The 21,112-nt window shown below is 39.1% G+C and overlaps 1 protein-coding gene and 1 long non-coding RNA gene across 3 annotated transcripts in view; one reads left to right on the forward strand and one right to left on the reverse strand.

Moving 5' to 3' along the window:
* Positions 1–18,154, forward strand: part of SLC28A3 (solute carrier family 28 member 3) — a 44,751-nt gene extending 26,597 nt beyond the window's left edge. Inside the window, exons 9-18 of the mRNA XM_090131695.1 lie at positions 3,143–3,223; positions 4,375–4,455; positions 5,439–5,564; positions 6,692–6,822; positions 7,681–7,849; positions 9,531–9,728; positions 12,854–12,935; positions 13,914–14,012; positions 15,609–15,732; positions 16,248–18,154. Of these exons, the coding sequence (XP_089987821.1) occupies positions 3,143–3,223; positions 4,375–4,455; positions 5,439–5,564; positions 6,692–6,822; positions 7,681–7,849; positions 9,531–9,728; positions 12,854–12,935; positions 13,914–14,012; positions 15,609–15,732; positions 16,248–16,350 (1,194 nt within the window). The 3' untranslated portion in view covers positions 16,351–18,154. The remainder of the gene's footprint in view (positions 1–3,142; positions 3,224–4,374; positions 4,456–5,438; positions 5,565–6,691; positions 6,823–7,680; positions 7,850–9,530; positions 9,729–12,853; positions 12,936–13,913; positions 14,013–15,608; positions 15,733–16,247) is intronic.
* The window catches only part of LOC149912981 (uncharacterized), a 24,361-nt gene continuing 6,602 nt past the window's right edge, over positions 3,354–21,112 (reverse strand). For both annotated transcript variants that reach the window (XR_016461835.1, XR_016461836.1), the window contains exon 4: positions 3,354–3,801. This is a non-coding gene — a long non-coding RNA (uncharacterized LOC149912981). The remainder of the gene's footprint in view (positions 3,802–21,112) is intronic.

Below are 21,112 nucleotides of genomic sequence, written 5' to 3' on the forward strand. Positions count from 1 at the left end.
TCAAGTGCACTCTGTTCCCTTGTATGTGTCAACGTTCTGCCTGGCTTTGTTACCACACATAGTTCCTGTCATGGCACATTCTTAGTTTGGAATCAAGAACATTTATATGTTCAAAATAACAACAACAACAACAGGATTCTGAAAGGGGCATTTCTCTGTTTAGCACTTTAGACATCTGATTATGGATTTATACAGCTTTTATCTTCTTTCTTACCTGGAGATATCAAAACAGGATATTCTTACACAGTTAGCTCTATCACGTCTTAAAAGTAATTTAAAAAGGAACCTGTAAAAATATGTTGTTACTACAAATGCTCATAACAATTTGGGGAGGAGAAGGGAGGTGGAGAGGGAGAGAGAGGGCTGGAGGGAAGCATTTCAGTAAGAAATAGAAATTATATTTTAATATATTATATGGGCGTAACAAGGCAGGAAAGGAAGGCAAGAGAACAGCATGGCTGAACCAGAACCTGCTGATCAAACTGAAGATCAAGCAAATGCACAGGCAGTGGAAACAGGGGCATGTTCTGTGGGAAGAGTGTTAAGGAAGCTGCTAGGCTGTGTAGGGATGGAGTTAGGAAAGACAAAGTTTAGCTTGATCTAAGCTTTGCAAGGGATGCCAGAAGAATAATTTAAACAGAAAGGTCAAGTCCAGGAGGGACTGAATATCCAGTTTTATGGGTCTCAGTGAGATGCATCCCAATATCCCGAGAAATTGGCTGATGGAGTCACCAAGCCACTCTCAAAATATCTGAAAAGTTGTGGCATTCAGGTCAAGTCCCTAGTGTTTGGAAAAAAGGCAACATCACACATGTTTTTAAGAAGAATGATAAAATGACCCTGGGAACTACTGACCTGTCAGTCTTACCTCTGTGCCAGAAAAGATAATGAAGCAGATCCTGCTGGGAGCTCTGCTGAGGCACATGGGAGGCAGGGAGGTAACATGGGAGAATTATCAGGGCTTCACTAAGGGCAAGTCCTGTTTGACCAAACTAGTGGCCTTTCGTGATACTGAAACTGCTTCCAGCAAGGGAGCTACATTTCTAAGCCTAGACTTCCAGTTCTTTGTTACAAAGAATATATGGAAGTGCTAGTGGCTTTTTCAGGGTACTCATTAAATTTCTTCATCGGTTAAATCTTGTCTATCTAAAGGTACGTGGTAGGTACTAGAAACTTTTGGAGACTAAGCTTTGACACTGTTTTTTCACAGAGAGAGATATAGTTCCATTAGTTTGACCAAGAAGGTATAATTACACTGCAGGACCTATCCGTTCTTCCCTTATGGAAACATGCTAGCCATATATGGAGAGAAGGTCCAAGATGAGGTCCATCTGACTTCCGTGTTGTATTTTCTTTGGCACTGACATCTTCACCTACAGGTTCTGCCTGTGTGTATATCCAAGCTTAACTGATGAATAGGTTTGGTTTTAGTCATTTGTCTTTGATTTTCATTGCATTTATTTCTGCAGACAGTGTAATTTAAAGTCCCTTGCAATGCAGTGTGTTGCATGTAGCTGATTTCCATGTGCTTGTATTAGAGTAAAGATTTGCAAATATTTTCCATGTGATTTTGTTATGTCCTGGATGACTGCTAGCCTGAACAGATCATTAAAACAGCTATTTACCTATTAAATGGTTTCTGCCATTTTCTGATGAAGACATAACATAGTAGGTGCAACATTAGGTCTCTGGGGATTTAGTTTAGTTTCAAAACAGTCTCCAACTTTTTATGCAGTCAAGGGAGAAATTGTCACAACTGACAGATAACCTCTCTGTTTTGTAAAAAGTAACACTACATCCAGAACTGCCTGCAACTCAGAAATGGAGAAGCATGATTTGGAGTTCTCCAGGTTATTTTCACAGGAAGTGTGATTGATGTGAGACAAAGGGATGCTTGCTGTCACCTACCACAGACAGAACATTGGCTCCTATCTCCTTCAGCCAAAAACATTCTGCTGTATCAACTGATAGCTCTTCTCATCCAATTGGAGTGAAAGACACTTACGATTTTAACATCTGACATACACAGCTGACTTTTGATCTAAATTGAGTTTCTGGGGTTTATCAAAACTGTTGATTGTATTAACTCCCCTCTAGAAAGGAACAGCTTTAATTTGCTGGAAAGTTCTGAACTAATGATATTTTTTGATTTTTTTTTTTTTTTTCCCATTCCATTTACTGCTTTTATTTATGATATACTATGACCTCAGTTAAGCACACATGATACCCTATTATTCCTAGTGGCATTGTTTTAACCATCATTAATTTGTCTGACATATCCTGGAGACTTCTGAGAGATTTTTTTTTTCTATTAGTTTTTTCTATTAGTATAGAAATGATGTGCTCCCGTGTGTTTACCAACTTGAGAATTAAGTGATATTCATTTTATTAAACATGAAAAACTAACACACATAATAACTTGTCACATAGTGGTTTAGACATTCTTGGAATTGTTTTAAATCATATGTTTAAGGAAAATGTTCCTTCTACTTCCACTGAAGAATACATATTTGATTCTCCTTATATTTAATAAGTACAAATGTGTGAATTTTTTTTTAAGCAGAATGTATCTGTGCTTACAGTTACAGAGTTCTTTAATAAGCCACATTCAATGTTATCAGTATAATGGAATAACATAAAGAGGATTTTGCTATATTGTGTTATTAAGAGGCAGCTACGCTGCTTGAGCTTTCTAAGCAAGCTGCCCTTTATTGTGGCAAATCGAGGCAGTTACAATTCCCGTTAGAATCTCTACATCTTCTGAAGGATTTCTGTCCCAATACTTACATAGCTGTCTAAACAGGATTTTTTTTTCAGAAATAAACACAGAGGAGCTGAGCTCTGAATACTAGGCTATTGTATGTATTTCATGGCTTTCAAAAGTCTGTACATGTCTTAGAAAGTGCTAGTGCTTAGTAAATGTTTGAGCTCACATAAATATGGCTATAAACAAATACTTCACAGATAGACGGTAAGTAATTCCAGCACAACAGTTCATGAAGGTTAAAAGTTTCACAGCATAGATGTAAACTTAAAGATTAGTTTTCAAGACTTCTAAGTGTATCTCAAAAAAGATGAGCCTACAGAATCACGGACAGGAAGACTATTCCAGAAGTTTAATGATTTTATGCTTCCCAATCAGGTCCTGCCAATTGTGGTTTTCTTCAGCACAGTAATGTCTATGCTTTATCACATTGGATTCATGCAGTGGCTCATTGGAAAGGTAGGAATTGCTAACAGTATGTTCTTGTTTGTCCAATCACCTCTTGAACACCTGTATCCTTTCAGGGAGAGACATATGGAAAGTTTATTTTTAACCTGACAATAGTTTTGAATGTTACCACTACAAAATCCTTAGTGACAACACCAAGCACAGTTTCCTCCCCAGACTGTACTGGTAATGCCACAGTAGCTAGTGGCTTTGCATGGCTGCTTCAGAGCCCCTCAGATGCCATACTTACCTAAATCTTCCTTTCCACCTGTCCCATGTCCATTTTGCATCCCACAAAATGCAGGATTAAGGATACATTGCAGCCAGTGGTTTGCTGCCTACTGCAAAGTATTGCAGAAGTGATTGTGAACACCACCCACACACATCCACAGGCTACCCAAGGAACTTGTCTCCCTGAATGAGATTACGGAATCACAGAATCAAAGAATGTTCTGAGTTGGAAGGGACCACAAGAATCAAGTCCAACTCCTGAATCCAGACAGTACCACCCCAGAATCAAAGATTGGAGACTGTTTCCTCACCTCATACTTTGTCTTCATTTTTGTCAGGTCGTAGGTCCACTGTCCAGTCTGGAAAGTTGGTTAGAAAGTCTACAGTTAGTCTTTCTACCTACATGCCCGGTGAATTTATCAGATGAGGGAAAAGATCTTTTTATTGGTGACAGTTAAAGCTTATTTCTGGATAAACATGAAAAATCCTTTGTTGTTCACATTTACAGATTGTTACACAATAAGCACAAACTTCTCCAAGATGAAATACTGTGTACTAAAATTTTTAGCCATAATAAAATTCTGCATTTTGTTCCCCTTTATATGGTCAAAGTCCCTTTGGAAATGTGCGTAAGTAATAATGACATATCAAAATATCTACTTCAGTTAATTTAGTTCAGCAGCTAGTGCCCAGGAGGAGTCTGAGGTCTTTCAGAATTTTACCCTCAATTCTGTTAAATTATTCCTCCTTGTCTTATTTAAGCATGCTACTCCTAAATGAACACACATTATCTTGATATTGAAATCATTAAAATTAAATATTTGTGGAGTCTCAGAGCCCAGATACTGACATGATTAATTCAAGAAGTTAATGGGTCAGGCACACTGATGTGTTCATTTGTTTTTTCTTTTTCTCACTTTTCATCACTTTAGGTTGGTTGGATAATGCAGATTTTTATGGGGACAACTCCTGTTGAGTCTCTTGTAGCTGCTGGTAACATATTTGTGGGACAGGTGAGCTTAAGCATGCAAAAACATGCTAAAATGAGATTGCTGAATATTGTTAAATATGACTACTCAGCAAGCATCTGTGTATAAAAATTCAATTCATGTGAAGTAAGACAATAGTACAGAAAGTGTGGTGGTTGATTTCCTGGAAGATAGAATTCTGTGAGGTTTACGTGTTGGCTGTAATATATAACAGCATATACTTTTGGAAACACATCTGTTCCCAAAAGATGCTCAGATATAAATGTAGGTAATAGATTTCCCTTAGGCTATTTTTTTTTTTTTTTCTTAAACTAAGGAGAAAAGAAATGGGATGAAAAGGGGCACGAAGCAGATAGTGATAGGAAGAATGGGATCCTGGCTCATCTGCACAAGGCCTTAGCCATGAAGGCATAGCACATAGTCCACTTAATGGAAAATCCAGTAAAATAATACTACAGCAGTATCAGTCCGAGTCTTCAGAGAAGAGTGAAAAGATCACTGAGTACTGTCCAACCCCAGAAAAACACTTAACACATCATAGTTACTTTGCAACGGTGCCTTACTCTTTCATACTTCTTCTAGTATGCCCTTAACACTACCCTCAGAATATGTTCACACTCATGCCAGAAGTACTCAGAGCACCTGCCCGTAAATTCTGTCTGGTATGCATGTATCACACGATGCACAGCCCAACCTGCAGCTCAGATCCATAGCTGTTTCTAGTTCACTCAGAACTGGATTTGGATTTCTTGGCAATTTCACTTGGCCTTTGGAGGGAAGTTAAAATCTGCAAGAATCATCAGCAAGAGACATGCTGGCAAAATTTTCCCTCCCAAAGAAAAAAACCCAAATTATTCATGTTCAGAGCACTCATTAGCACAAAGATTGACTAGTGAAAAACCTAGGAATGTGCAATGCAGCTGGTGATTTTCCTGCCCATTTAGTAAGTTAAATTTCTGAGGATTTATTAGGAAGTTCTGAATTTGTTGTTTGTTTTTCAATTCCAGACGGAGTCTCCTCTCTTGGTACGGCCATACTTGCCATACATCACCAAATCTGAACTCCATGCAGTCATGACAGCAGGATTCTCAACTATTGCTGGAAGTGTCTTAGGAGCATATATTTCTTTCGGGGTAAGTGAGGGAGGGAGAACTGAAAACATATGGTTTAGCTTAAACTATTTAAGTATAGAAGCCCAGCTAAAATACTGGGAAGTACACCTGAGTTATTCCTCTACCTCCTTTTTTTTTTTTCTTCCTGATAGAAGTAATCACAAAAAATTTCTTGTTTCCTGATGGTAGAAGAAGATAACATGGTCTGATCTAAAGTAGAGTAATACACCTTAGGTGTAAAGAGAATCTTCCTGCCGTAGCTCCAAGGAAATTACTGGTTTCTGTACATTTCTACAGTCCAGATGAACTAACATGGAATATGCTAGCTGGTCAATGCCTGCTGCAGTGACAATGCCTGAAATCCTTCAGGAGTGGCAGCTAGCCATACGATCCTAAATACTCCGTTTGTGACCGAGGTTCTAGTAATGCTGTATAAACACTGTGAATGCCTTGTCTGCCATGAGGTAGCAGCACAAGATTGGACAGAAAAGCAAGGCTGAAGATGTGATTTTCTATCAAAGACATCTGGAGATGGATGATAAATTTGTTCTGAATAAAATACAATGGAGAGACGGAGGCAAAAAGAGAGGACTGACTGAAAAGACCAAGAAGCAAAGAGAGGAAGAGCTAGAAATACTGCAAAAGCTAGCAAAGTTTTTTGTGTAGAAATTTGTGAAAGAAGAGATGAAAGGGTAACAGAGAAATTAAGCCATGTAAATTTTTTTAATTGCACTTTCAAGGGACAGAAATAATGTTTGGCTATCAAGGAACATATATGCACTGTTACAGAAGCTAGCTGTCACTCCTCTGTTCTTCAATTGCTACATCCAGGACCTGGATTTTGTTTTGTTCTGCCATGCATCTGGCTTTTTTGCTTCTTTCTATCTTTTGATTTTTGGTTTGGACAGGAGAGAAGCAGCTCTCCTCGTGGAAAGATTACTTTGTACTTTTTACTTCTTAGGCTTCCGCTCTTTCCAATTAGCTTTCTCCAGTTTTCTTTCTTTCCCTATGAGTAATGTGATATTTTTAATGACTCCCTGTAGAAAAATTATCCACTCATCTAATGATTTTAGTTGCTTTCTACATGCTTGTTTATGATGTTCATGATGCAGTTATCACAGCATATTTTCTGTCACTCAAAATTCTAGGTTTCTGCCTCCCACCTACTGACTGCTTCTGTCATGTCTGCACCAGCATCATTAGCCACCTCCAAACTGCTCTGGCCTGAAACTGAAAAGCCTACAGTAACTTTGAAGACCGGCCTAAAAATGGCAAAAGGGTAAGCTCATCTAAGTTCTAGGTTAATAGTAATAATCTTGTGAAAATACCATTCAGAAAAGTAATTAACTCCTTATGCTTAAGATTTAGGGGCAGCACATAATGAGTGGGCAGGAATTAAATAAAGTACGTGCCACTATGTGCCAAACTAGCAGTTTATGAATTTTAGTGCAGCATGCCCAGCTATAACTATCTGAAGGAACCACTACTCACCAGAACAGGTGCAGAGCTGCCATGCACCTGGGCTTGACAGCTCTCCAGGAGATTGAAATGCCTGTCCAATGTGAATCACCAAAACATTTTCCCATTTGTTCTTTTCTTTGCAACAAATCCATAAATACAAACAAACAAAAACAAAGGTAGAGCAACCATATCAGTGACGGCAGCAGCAGCAAACTTTTTGCCCATCTGCAGGGATACTTACTTGCCTCAGGAATGACAGACAAAGCAGAAAGTCTTGGAAGGAGCTGCTTCTGAACAGAACAAGCATCTCTGCAAGGGCTGCCTGCAAAAAGATCAGTGCCCACTCCCTCATCCCAGCAGCGTCTCAAGCAGTCACAGCACTGGGATACGATACAGAGCTTGCCCAACCTCTATTTCCAAAACACTCTTACTCTCAACCATGCCAGAATTTGTCCTCAGGGTACCAAAGACACACCCTCCCAGTATCTCCCAAGAGGATCCAAGGCACAAACCTGCTTTACCTGACCATTATTTTCCCTATGACTGCACAGACAGCTCTAGGAGTTGGTTCCTAATCACATTCATGCAACTTTTAGATCTGTGATTTTTCTTGAGTTACAAAATGTTTACACACTGTTGTGTTTTTGGTGTTTTTTTCTTTTTTTCACTGAAAAAGTGAATCAAATAACCTGCTGGAGGCAGCCAGTCAAGGTGCATCCAGCTCTATTCTGTTGGTGGCAAACATCGCTGTGAATCTCATCTCCTTCCTTGCCCTGCTGGCTTTTGTCGACTCAGCCCTCTCTTGGGTGGGCAGTATGTTTGACTATCCACAGCTGAATTTTGAGGTATGGTCTTCAAGTCCTTAATACAGCTTATATGTGTATATAGTTTGCTTTTCTTAAATTATACATCTGTGTGGTTTATTGTTATCATTTGTTCTGTTGTGATGACTTTTTAGTATGATCTAAAAATGTATGTTTTTGCATACGTATTCTTCAAAAATGTCTTTACTATAAAAGGGAAATTGTTGCCATGTAAATATTTCTGTTCATTAGTCCATGCAGAGTTTCCCTCTGGACTGTTTTTGATAAGCCAGTGCACTTTTTTGAGCAGTGTGTGCTAATACTTGTCTCCTCTGGCTTGGCTGTGTACTTGCCAAATCATTAACATCTCCTTCAAATAAACATTGAAGTGCCCTTTGCTTTAGATAGCCACAGCAAGTCCTTAATGCTCACCAGCTTCACCTAAATAAGGACAGTGGTACAAGGCTGGACTTGTTACCAGCACAACTTTAAAACTATGCCCGAATCAATCAGCTGAGAAAGCAGACTTTAAATAGGACTTAGTTTTTTGAGGATTTTTTTTTAGTTTAGGATGATACATCGTTTTTGACCCAACAGAACAGCGATTCAATGGATTTGGTCTTTCTGTTTTCCAAATTCCTGATACAATAGCAGTGTGAAACATGGATATAGCATTGTGATACAGGGGCTGAAGAAGTGGATAGACACTCACATTGGCTTATTTAGCAATATTAAGATGCTACCCTACAGAAATTTCCGCAGATTATTTCACAACACAGAGAATCAGAGTGGAGGAAAAGCATGTATATGCATACCTCAGCCATATTCATTGCAAGAGTGGTGGTAACTACTAGATGGGGCAAGATTTGGATGAATGGATAAATCATAAGATTTAGCAACACACAAACATTTTCATTAGGCCATTACTTTTGAGAGTCACTAACTTCTATTTTATTCCATTCTGCTCTTGAAGAAGGTCTGGCTAGGACTGTAAGCCTATTGGGACTGTGCTGTGAACATACAGGCTAGCTGTGCATTTCTGTCTTGAATGGAAAAGGAAGATGTTGGTGTGAGGACATACTTTTTGGGGGGAGGGTGCAGAGAGATGTGTAAGAACAGTAACTGCTTAAACATCTCAGGTTCACAAAAGACAATCTGATCAAATGCTTTCACTGCTTGACCTCTTTTCTTTTATTTGCAAAAATAAGCTATACTGGAATATGAGATTTGTTTTTTCTTGCATAGTTTTTATACTAGGAAAAATATGTATCATTCTAATGATGTCAGCAGTACAGCTTTTATGCAGAAATAAGCCCTTTGTTTATACCATTTGGAGTTCAATAACCTGTAAAGCCTGCTCATTAAAACACTTTATTTAATCAGCATGTGAACCAGACTTCTATTCTTTTGTAACACTTTTAATTCAAGCCTCTTTATTTTCTTCAAATGCTCTGTCCATTCTGAAGTCATTTTGGGGGAAAAATAAGGCACAGAGAATTATTTTATTTGAAATGTAAAACTGAGGATATACCTAATCACTGCGTTAGATCTAAATTTTGAGTTGATATTTTAAAAATTAATTCCCAATTTCTCAGATGTTCTGGCAGTAAGAAAACCAATGTTCCTATGCTGAAATTAACCCACCTTTACTTTCAGTCTATAGAACTTACCAGATGTCATTGTTCTTTGACCAATTATCACTTTCGTCTTACATATTTTGCAGAACATTTGTGCATATGTCTTTATGCCATTCTCCTTTATGATGGGAGTAGACTGGGAAGACAGCTTTATTGTTGGTGGACTCCTAGGTTATAAGACTTTCTTCAATGAATTTCTGGCTTATGAACGTCTCTCAAAACTGATCCACAATCGAGAAAAGGGTGGGAGCATGTACATAAATGATGTGAAACAATATATGAGTGTAAGTAGCATTTTCTTTTATAGACATTTATTCAATCTAATTCTTTTTTGCTGCAACACAATTTAACTTTTAGTATGGGCTCATAGGGACAATGGTGGCATATTGGTTTAAACTGTGTCTTTCAGCAGCAGATCATAATTACTAAAATACAGCATTGTCTTGTGAGTCTGCCATGACTGTTATCACACTATATCTCAAACGAGTAAAGAAAGGTATAGCTTATGGGTAGAGAAGTTTTAAAGAATATGCCATATCCCACAAAACACTTTTCTGGAGTCCAAGGCTATCTTCAAAGTGACTTTTTCTTATTTCATTCTTAGGTAGCACTTTCCTATAAGATACCCTCCTAAGAAAATTCTGGGCAAGAACTGAAGGATATTCCCGTCCACAGAGATTTACTCAAGCATTATGCTTCAGGAGAGGAATCCAGGAAGCTCTAGCTCATAGCATTTAAAATAGTATCATCCTGTTGTCCATGCCACACCTCTACTGGAGGTTATCATCCCCATGCAGAAGGCAGTAGTACAAGGCATATAATATGGCATACACCATGCATTTTTATGCCATATAATTTGCACTTATTTACACAGGGGCAAAGAACACAGTGATCAAGACTGATTTTTGCAGCTGTGACTCTAGCATCCCCACTTCATGAGCTTTGCCACCTCCACTGCTCCTTGCTATTCCCATCAAGATAAGCTGTCAGTGTAGAGGACCCTTAATTAGGAAACCTACTTAGGTACAGGCTTTAATTTTCATTTTCTTTGGTATGATACTTTGGATACCTGCCTTGATACAAAACTAAAACCTTGTTCCTGACCACTTGAATTCTTTATTCCTGGAACATATTTCAGAAATTGAGGTATAAAGCCAGTTAGTCTGATCAAATTCTCACGCTCTTGCCCATGTTTCTATTATCAGTGATCCTGGAGAAAGATCTCTGAACTAGATAGACCTTTGGTCAGCCTTGCTATAGTCATGCTATGTTCTAAAAGGGGAAAATGGCTGTGAATTCAATGAATGCTTAGATTTAGTCTGATTTAGATCCCATCATCTGTATTTTACTTTCTTTATTTTTTGCCTTTTTATTCAGTAAAATGCAGTGTAAGACTTCTTTGTTCACATTTAATACCTTCACAGAGCTGTATTAGGTTCCACAATCAAAATCTCTGAGATGTAAAAGCAATTTTGATTCATAACACTTGTAAAAATGGCCAAGTAATCATTTTAATTGGCACAACTGTTCATCGGAGAGTAGCGTAGCTTCCAGTTCTAATTTCTGCCCCACATAAATACTAACTGGTGTATCTAGTAACAGATATTCAGAGAAAGCAAACAAGCAGTCTTTTTTACTGCCTGATCTGAGTGAGTAATAACAAAGCTTCCAATTTTTTAAGCTGGGAGAATGCAAGTGAAAGCAGGAAATCATGGTACACAAAGGCTTTTCTAGGAAAAGCAGGCAGAATGTGCACTTGAAACACATTTTCCCGCATATGTACAGACTGATTGAAAATTTCTACAAATTGGTTTTCATAAAACAGGAAGGGAAATAGAGGAACCTGCTAATAAATAGGAAACCTACTAGAACACTCAGTCTTGCACATAAAATACAGTAAATAGAAGTTCAGAGGTGCCTGGGAGCAAAAATCTATTTGCTGAGAGATGCTGCATTTTTTCCCAAAGTGTTGGAACTACATTTGTCTTGAAGTTTCTAGCTTGATTCCACCCAGAGTCATTCTTGTTCCTGTGAGGGGTCCCTCCATGTGGGCAAAGTGCAACCCATACTTGTATGTTGCCCAAGAGAAGGAAGATCGCTGAAGTCAGGAAGCAAATAAATTACTAATAGGGTTTCATAAATCATAACATTCATCTGCGTGTTATTACATCAAAGCACCCACTCTGAAGGAATCACATTTCCGTTTTCTTCTTCCATACACAGGGTGGAGCATACACAGAGCAGCTGGGCTCATGAAGTTCTCTGCTTGTTAGGGATAGCACACCAAAACTTGAGATTTCAGCAGAGTGCTACACAGCCAGACCGGCTATGAACAGCATGATGAATTAAAGCTCTCTGACTCATGACATGATGTTCAAAAAGGCCAAGTGAAAAGTGTTGCACTTGGATCATGCAACCCCAAACATGTATGCAGTCTGGGAGAAGAATTCATCTCAGTGAGCAGCCCTGCAGGGAAAAACTTGGTGAATGAAAAGCTGGTCATGAGCTTGCAACCTGAAAGGCCAACCTCTTCCTAAGCTGCAGCAAAAGAGGGTGGCCAGCAGGGAGAAGGAGGGGATTGTCTACCTCTATTCTGCCCTTGTGAGGCTGCATCTGGAATACTACATCCAGGCGTTGGAGCAAGTCCAGAGACGGGCCGCAGAGTTGATCAGGGGGCTGGAGCATCTCTCCAAATTTAGGCAGAGGGAGCAGGGCTTTTTTGGCTTAGAAAAGAAAAAGCCCCAAGGACACCTCATTGCAGCCCTCCAACAAAAAAAAAAAAACAGGGCTTATAAAAAAAAGATGTAGGCTGACTTTTTAAATGGTCTGACAGTGATAGGACAAGAGGAAACAGTTTTGAATTAGAAGAGGGGAGATGTCAGGAGGAAATTATTTACTTTCAGGGTGGTATGAGATGGGAACAGACTACTCAGAGAACCTGTGGTTCCTGGAACTGTTCAAGATGAGCTTGCATGGGGCCCTCAGCAGTCTGATCTAGTGGGTGGCAGCCCTGGCCGTGGGAGGGGGGTTGGAATTGGCTGGGCTTTGAGGTCCCTTTTGAACCACACCATTCTATGAGTCTGTGAGTCTGTGACACTGAAAAAATAATATCTAAATTGTCACTATGAGTTAAGAATAATTTTTGTCTTTAGTTACTTCTACTCATCAATGTATATGAAAAATAAATCTACCATGTGGTCTTTGAGTCCTCAGATATGAAAGCCTACATACCTGCAGGAAGGGAATGAGCTTACCTTGTTACAAGTCACACGCTAGGATAGCAACCGTGTGAAATTTAATAATGTGATTTCAGTTCTCAGAGCCTTGGGCCACAATGCCATAGTTTCAGAGTTCTAAATCAGCATGAGCTGTCTCAGTTCATTCAACCGAGTATTTGTTTGTTTTCCAGGTCCGTTCTGAAACCATTGCCACCTATGCTCTTTGTGGATTTGCCAACTTTGGCTCTCTGGGAATGGTAATAGGAAGTCTAAGTAAGAATGCCCTTCATGGATTATTTATTTAGCAAGCAAATACCGAGGAAACACCCAGAGGGATGGGCTGCGGGTGAAGCTTGGCAGCTTTAGGGGCTGAGTATCTCTCTTTCAAGAACCAGTACCCAGCTGGGCATGGGAGGGCTCCCTAAGGGATATACACGTTGAGGTGCAGGAGATGAGCTGAGAACAAGGGGAGGGAACCAAGCCCTGACCACAGGTCTCCCTGTCAAAAACTCATGCTGCCAACCACTGCAGCTACTGTAGATCTTAGGCATTGGGGTAAGCAAACCATGTCTGTAGCCAACTCGTTTGAAAGACAAAATTAGTGTTTTTCTCTAAAAATGTTACAGATATGCAACTGATTAAAAAAAAAACAAAAACAAACAAACTTTTCAGAACTCTAGAAGAATTCAAATTAAAGAAAAAAAGAAAGAAAGAAAGAAAGAAAGAAAATTCATCCGGCTCTCTCACTGCAAACCAGAATTGCTATTAGATCCCTTTACATGGAGTCCAGGTGGGCTTTGCAGTGCCAGCATCAGGGCAATGTGTAAGAGCAGGATGGAGCTGCAGGGCTGGATCCCAGTACAATGACTGAGATTCATTTCTAAAAGCAGCTGTTGGCTGGCAGAGATGTGCAAATTGCCAAAGCAAACATAATTTGCCTTTTCTGTGCTCAAGCCAGCTTCTTAACAGCGTAAGCAAACCCTGCCACAGGGCTTTTAAATATCCCGGTAAACATATCTTATTTTCCTTCCTGATTTCTTCTGATTAGAGCCACAGGGTGGGGCTTTCCTCACATGAAGAGAAAGCTAGCAGGTTAATGTATTTGTCACAGCATCACAGAATTGTAGGGGTTGGATGGGACCTCCAGAGATCAATTATTCCAGTGCTTGACTACTCTCACAGTGTTGTTTTTTTTTTTTTTTTCCTGATATCTAGCCTTCTATTTTATGCACACTTTACTTTTCTTCCTAGCAAGCATGGCTCCATCCAAAAAAAAGGAAATTGCTAGTGCTGCTTTCAGAGCAATGATTGCTGGAACTGTTGCCTGTTTCATGACAGCATGCATTGCAGGTACTGTACTGAGTTTGGTGAAAGTGACCACTGGGCGGCAGTACATCAGTGTAATAAATATAGGGGGGGAGTTCCCTGTAACTTAAAACTGGTATTTTTTTTTCGTGAGATTAAAAGTCAATGTTGAATTAAAAGCTGCTGAAAAGTGGAATATATGAAATATCTATTTCTTTAGTTTAAACTTTTTTTGTTAGTCTCTGTGTAATACCCGACAAGAAAAAAGATGTTAGCAAGTTATACTTAAGATAAAATCTCTCCTTTACACTGCTGCCTATCACAATAAAGAAGTAATTACAGAGCAGAAACAGTGAATTAGATGGGAAGTAGAATGCAAGAGAGAAGTGAGAGAAGCTACAAAATTTTTATCTTAATGCTAAAAGAATCTTTGAGGCTAATAGTATTCTCATTGTACGTTTAATTTAACAAAACTGTCTTAAAGTGAGACTCAACAGGAGATCCTTGTTTTCAAATTCTCACATTCATACTGAGTGAAGAATCACAAAGAAACAGCCAGTTTAGGGAGGAAATGAAAAAGCTCAGGAGATATTCCCAGGTATGATTTAGCAGACAGAACTCATCCCTAGTATTTAACGATGCATTTTACAGCTTTCTGTTTGATAAGACATTTGATAAGCACTGGTATTTATACAGTGAAGAATTGTTGAAATTGTTTCTTTATTTAGCTGAAAAAGAAATCTGTCTACAGGAACCACAGCTTTCTTGTTCCTTTGTGATCACTGCAGCAGCAATACCATACATGTTGTAAGGATTATTCTGCTCTGTTTTCTGAAGGCTATAGAAGTAAAGTATCTGAAATTTCATTAGGCACACTGCCTCCATAGTGTTTTGATACATGAGACTACTGCATATATAATTGAGGAATCAGGAAGTCTTACTAAATGTTGTCGTTTCACAAACTTGGCCTCAGGAATAAAGTTGTAAACAGCTACTGGGTAATTTTTCCAAAACAACAAAATCTGCCATGGAAAGAAAATTGCATTCTACCTTCTTCTGGCATGGTAAATGCTTTATTTTACCCAGAAGGTGAAAGAGACATAGAATTTCTACTATTGCATGTAAGATAACATATTAAAAATGTGGCCATGTTTTACAGCACTAAGTTGAAGAAAGAGCTGTTATTTTCATATTTTTGTGTCTGCATCCCTACATTGGATGTTAATATTTGTACTTTTGGAGAACATCAAAGCAGGTAGATAAACCATACATATTCTTTTAAAACAAAAGAAAAGCTTGTGTGTACACTTGTTCTGCTATAAATATAATGTAGCTCCATTTTATTTATTGAAAACGCACTGCCCAGCACTAGCATACATTTTTAGAAGCATAAAAGGCATAAAAAGCCTGAATGTTCTGGGTCTCCACAGTTTAATTTCTATAAAAAATGTGTGATTCCTTAATCCAGTTCTGTAAAATTTTTGAAAACTTCTAAGATTTTTGCAGATTTTAAACTTGCAGCATTTTATAGAACTATTTCAAGGGATGATTTCAAATCAGCCGGAACATTTTATCCAGCCTTGCTCCAGCAACTGATACTCCCTAATCTTACAATTACCAAAATTTTTCCTTACTTAACAGGAATGATGGTCATCCCTGATGTGGAAGTTCCATGCCACATTTTGTTACGAACTGCCTTCAACTCTGCGAGTTCCCCTGCCAACATCACGGAGCTGGTTGAATGCTGCCAGGAGACATTCATCAGGTAATGAGGGCCTGAGTATCCTCCACAAGTAGGGCAGGCTTTGCTGCAGGTGTTCCTCACCCTACTTCAGTCCCACAACAGTGGGAGGCAGCACACAGGTAAAGGGCTGGACCAGTCCCTCCTGCCAGCGTACCCTGGCCCCTTCCTCAGACCATTCCCATCTCCCAGCCATCAGCATGGGGGAGTTGAGTTTGGGAGAGAGCTGCAGGCAGAAGGAGCAGGTGGTGATGACACCCTCTGTCTCACTGCAAAGGCCCAGGTGGGCAAGGGTCTCATTCAGCAGCTCTGCACCTAGTAACAAGGAGCTCTTTATCTTTTTAGCAGCCTATCTAATCTTTTTTTTTTTTTTAATTCTGCTTTCTTTTTCACCTACTTTTTGTGAACTTGCACTTTTTAAACTTTTGAGTCATATGATAACTTTAACACATTTACAGTCACTTTTTAAAAATTACGTGTCCATGTGTATATGTGTAAAGAGGAGCAAATCTGATTTCTGTTTTTCCTTTCTTCTCTAGTGCAAACAGTTCTCAGGAGAGCTTCTCTGGAGGAAACTACGCCCTGAGTTTCTGGAAAAAATGTTGCCAAATACTGAATCAAACAACTTTTAATTGCATGTGAATTAAGCTTTAATCTGGAGTGGGATAACTAAAAACCATGTTTGTTGGCAGAAAGGCAGTAAAAAGCTTCTTCTTCTGCAATTGTGAATAATATGAACCTTTATTTCCTATCTCCTGCAAGCCTACTTCTTATGATATGCATAGAATTAGTTCCAAAATTAAACTGGGATGAAAGCAAGAGACCTCCTGCTATAGATCTGTTCTCCTGTTACACATCAGAAAAAGAGGAGAACATTTCTGATTTCATTTCTACCCTGAAACTGATGAATCTGTAGCATAAAACTATTATTGGCAAGAAGAAAATCAAGGGGATCTGACTTGTAATTACAGAAATTTGTGTACTCCAAATATTTTTAGAATTACCATCCTTTTTTGCTCTATTTTGATACTTTAGAAGTGGTTTCACTGCAGGTAGATGCCTCTGTTCTCAGAAATTCTCTGTTCTCAGAAATTCTCTGTTCTCAGAAATTCTCTGTTCTCTGTACACTTCTTCTGGTAACTATGGCTACATTTGATCTGAGCTTCTAGCATGGGATGCACCTCATCCCCTTGGTCACCAAAGTACACAAAACAAGGACTAGCCACTGTGTGCCCCAGCTCTCATCTTTCTGTCCTCACAGAAGGCAGGAGGCATCCTGTCTGTATCTGAAGTCAGGAGGCTGATTCGTGCTTAGAGTTAATTCACATGACTTGGAAAGGTCCAAATCCCAAAGGAAGATTCCCACATCAATTTGTCCCAACCTTTATTGCTGAAGGTTGATCCCATGGTCACCAAGTGGGTACTCACTGTCATATTCCTAACAGAACCAAAAGAGCATCAACAAAATGTGGATAAGATCAAGTCAGAATCCAGCTCTTTGTGAAAGCAACATTGATAGATCTCAAATACCAGGCTCTAAATAGAAGGATGTACTATCAAACAAAATATGTCAAACAAAAAAACTTATTTTATTTCTTCTGGTTATGTTTTCTACACCAGGTGCAGGATTATTTCCAAATTTCAGTGAGACAAGCTGTGTAGTAAGTTGCATAATATAATAGATCTTTTAATACGATGGGGAAAACAAACAAACAAACAAACAAAAAAAACAGGAATTTTGGTAGTGAGTAAATCTGACATTCCTTCAGATGCCAGGAATCCTGGTTTCAGCAAGACTGACTTTTCCCACAGTTCTTAACCATGGCGAGGTCTTTCATGCTCTATTTGATGCTGCCTAAAAGCAAGGTTTCCAGCACATAAAGGAACGTAAGATTTATTTGTTATATCCCTTTTTCTTAATTCTAGGATGTAAGATTTACTTGTTATGTTCCTTTATTATTGTGTTCAAACAGCTGTACTGCCTTTACCTCTGAGCTTTAACTTTTACTGCTGAGCTTTACCTCTCCCCATGCAGAACACTGTGTTTGTGTGTGGAAATATAATAAAAAAGATTACCTACATTCAGGTAAACAAATATGAGTTTTCGTAAAATTTATGTATGTTTTTGAGAATCTGCCACAAGTGAAGAATTTATGTTAGAAACGGATGTCTGTTATGTTTTTAAGTTCTGCTCTTTTCATGGGCTTAAGAACTGAAAAGTTTTGTTTTGCAAAATATTTGTATATATATTCCTATCCCATGCCACTGGTAGAGCATATCTCACAGATAGAAATGAATCTGTCTATTCCGACAAATATGCATCTAACTTCTCATCTTTCCATTAATTATTGCAGAGTCTACTCTGGGAAAACCAGATTAATAAACTTAGCTGCCAATACAGCTGCTTTCAGTGGGCACTGATTTGGATTTATCCTAAAAGGCCCGAGTTTCCTGCAAAATTCAGTTTATTGACTTAATTCTCCAAAATTATAAATGCTAATAGTACTACTGCTTCTGAATTTCAATACCAGTTTCCTGTTTTCGGGTGTTTTTCTTTGGCCTCGTTCTCCAAGATTTAGGAAACTGCGTGACAGCCTCTGGTTTCAGTGCTCTTAAAGTGTGTTCCTAATCCTGTTAATTGCAGATCACGCTCAAATGCTTGATGCAATTCTGTCTTAAAGATTAAAACTGAGTGAGTGCACAGTTCTTAGTGACCACTATCACTATAGCACAGCATAGCTTTCAGATAAGTTCTGAGTTAGCTGATGTGAAATACAGAATTATATATTTTCAAGAGAAACGAATCAGAAACAATAACTCTGTCAAACAGATTGTCTGATGGTTTTGCTGCTGGCTCAGACAAAAGGTGATACAGACAGTGTATTGCATCCTAAATGTAACAAATGAAGCAGAGAGAGCTGGATAGACTGCTAAGTATCACCATGCTTCCAGGTAAATATTTTCCCCCCTTTTTTGTGATGGTCTTACAAATGGACGCTCTGTCAACACAAAAAGGGAGCCATGTATCTCATATGTTTTGAGTTAACCTGGCAGCTTGGGCCCAGGGTTATAAGTGCTCAGGAACACATTTCCAGTAACACAGTTGTCAGTAACAATGAACACAGAACACATAGCTACAAAGACATCCTGCTTAATCAAATGCTTGCTTCCACTCCATTCTTGTATAGATTCAAACTTCACAAACTTTTAGGGTTAAGCAATGGACAAAGCCTGTGTGATCATATCACAGTTTCAAAGGTCCTACAAAAAAAGGGAGAGCTTTACCTGCTTTGCAGTTACTGGCCTGGCAGCGTACACTGCATTGTAGCCAAGGCAGATGACTAACTAATGCAGAGTTGCCTCAATCTGTCACCTTCACAAATTATCCCCTGGATGTCACTATTTGCCTGAAAGCCTTGTGAAGCTCTGTACTGAAACATTTACAGTCACTAAATATCTGGTCACTAAAAATATAGTATCTAGTCACTAAAAATCACTGTTAACAATTCCAGGAAGTGTTTTACATAGGTGTACAACAATTCTAGGAAATATAACATGCAGCCTTTATTATGCTGAAAGCATATACTATCAAATTCTAAATATAATACAGCTTTTCTCTGGCCTCAAACAAAAAAAACATTGAAATATGCAAATGAGGAAAAATGGTAGGGAATGGGAATGTTTCTATTTTAACTGACTAAAAGGATTTGGAAAAAAAAAAACCAAAAACAACACAACACTTTTAGGAACAACAGTTTTTTTCCAATTCTAACATCTCAAAACAGCCCTTGAAGCTTGTATACCCTTGTGATCGTATGAATAATTGTGTCAAAGACGCAAGTCACAACTGCAGCAAGTAAGGGAGCCTATCAAGTCTTCTCCAAAGGAAGTCCTACATTATCGCCTCTTTATAAGAAAATACATGAGAAGAGAGAGGGAAGTTTGCTAAAGAGGCAGAATATTAATAGTAATTCATTTATTTATTATCACCCCCACTAATTTTGTTGATAACACCAATGTGAGTGTTCCAGCTGATAAGGAAACCATGCAGAGTGATCTTGATGGGCCTGGGAGGTAGGCTCATGCAAACTTCATGAAGTTTAGGAAGTGCAAGGTACTGTGCATGGGTCAAGACAGTTCTAAACATCAGTGCAGACTGACTGACGGATTGAGAGCAGCTTTGTGGAGAAGGACTTAGGGATACTAGTGGCTGAGAAACTTGCCATGAGCCTGCAGTACATGCTTGCAGCCTGGAAGACGAGCAGTATAACTAAGCTGCATCAAAAGAAGTTTGGCCAGCAGGATGAGGTTTTTACTCTCCTTCTCAGCCCTTGTAAAGCCCAATCTGAATCCAGGTCTTGAGCCCCCAGCACCACATGCAGAGCTGCTGGACAGGTCCAAAGCAGGGCCATAAAGATTGTCAGAGGCTGGAGCATCTCTTTTCTGTCTGAGAGAGTTCAGATTGTTCAGCCTGGAGAAGAGAGCTCTGGGGAGACCCTGTAGTGGCTTACCAGTACTTAAAGGAAGGGTGCAGGAATGATGAGGGGGTACTTTTTACAAGGGTGTGTAGTGATAGGACAAGGTGTATAACAATTTTGATATAGAAAGGGTAGGTTTATATTAGAAATAATCTATGAGTGTGGAGTTGATACAGTGGCAAAGGCTGCCCAGAGAAGCTGTGTGTGCCCCATCCCTGGTGGTACTCAAGGTTGGATGTGGCCCTGGGCAGCCTGGTCTAGTGGCTTGCTCATGACACGCTGGCTGGTACTGAATGATATTTAAGGTCCCTAACAATTCAAGCCAGATTTTCATCATTCCCTGAAACAGATATTGCTATATAGACTGCTATGTTAGACTGCTTTTCAGAATGCAGTGCAACAAATCCATGGTTCCCCCATTACGTCAGTCTATGAATCAGTGCAAGACCTTTGCATTTGGCCTTGACCCAGACAACTTCAAAATCTCTCAAGCAACATGCACTGTTTAGCATGACCTGTCGTCAGTAAGGTGGCTCTGAATCTCAGCCCCATCAACAATGGCTGAAGACAAAGCTGTGTCCAAAGCAAAAGTTGCTTAGTGTCCTGGGGGGGTGCTTAGTACAGAGAGCACAGAGTCCTGACTGTCAGCCAACAGCACAGACAGATATGCCCAGAGACAGCTAGCATTTGTCCCCATATTCACTGAAGTCTTATGGCACTGTTCACACATGCAGCACCATCCTTTCTTTGCAGTCAGGTTCACGGAATAAGTAAGACTGCTAGCATCCTGATTTAAAACAAGAAAACAAATGACAACCTACAAATATTTAATGTTTGAAATTATGTATCAAAATATTTTCTCATTTATATCAGTCTAAGCTTGGGGGATGATCTCTGAAATTTGAATTGTCATACATTTAAACCAA

This window comes from Phasianus colchicus, chromosome Z, assembly GCF_987193195.1.
Source record: "Phasianus colchicus chromosome Z, bPhaCol1.hap1.1, whole genome shotgun sequence".
Classification (NCBI taxonomy): domain Eukaryota; kingdom Metazoa; phylum Chordata; class Aves; order Galliformes; family Phasianidae; genus Phasianus; species Phasianus colchicus.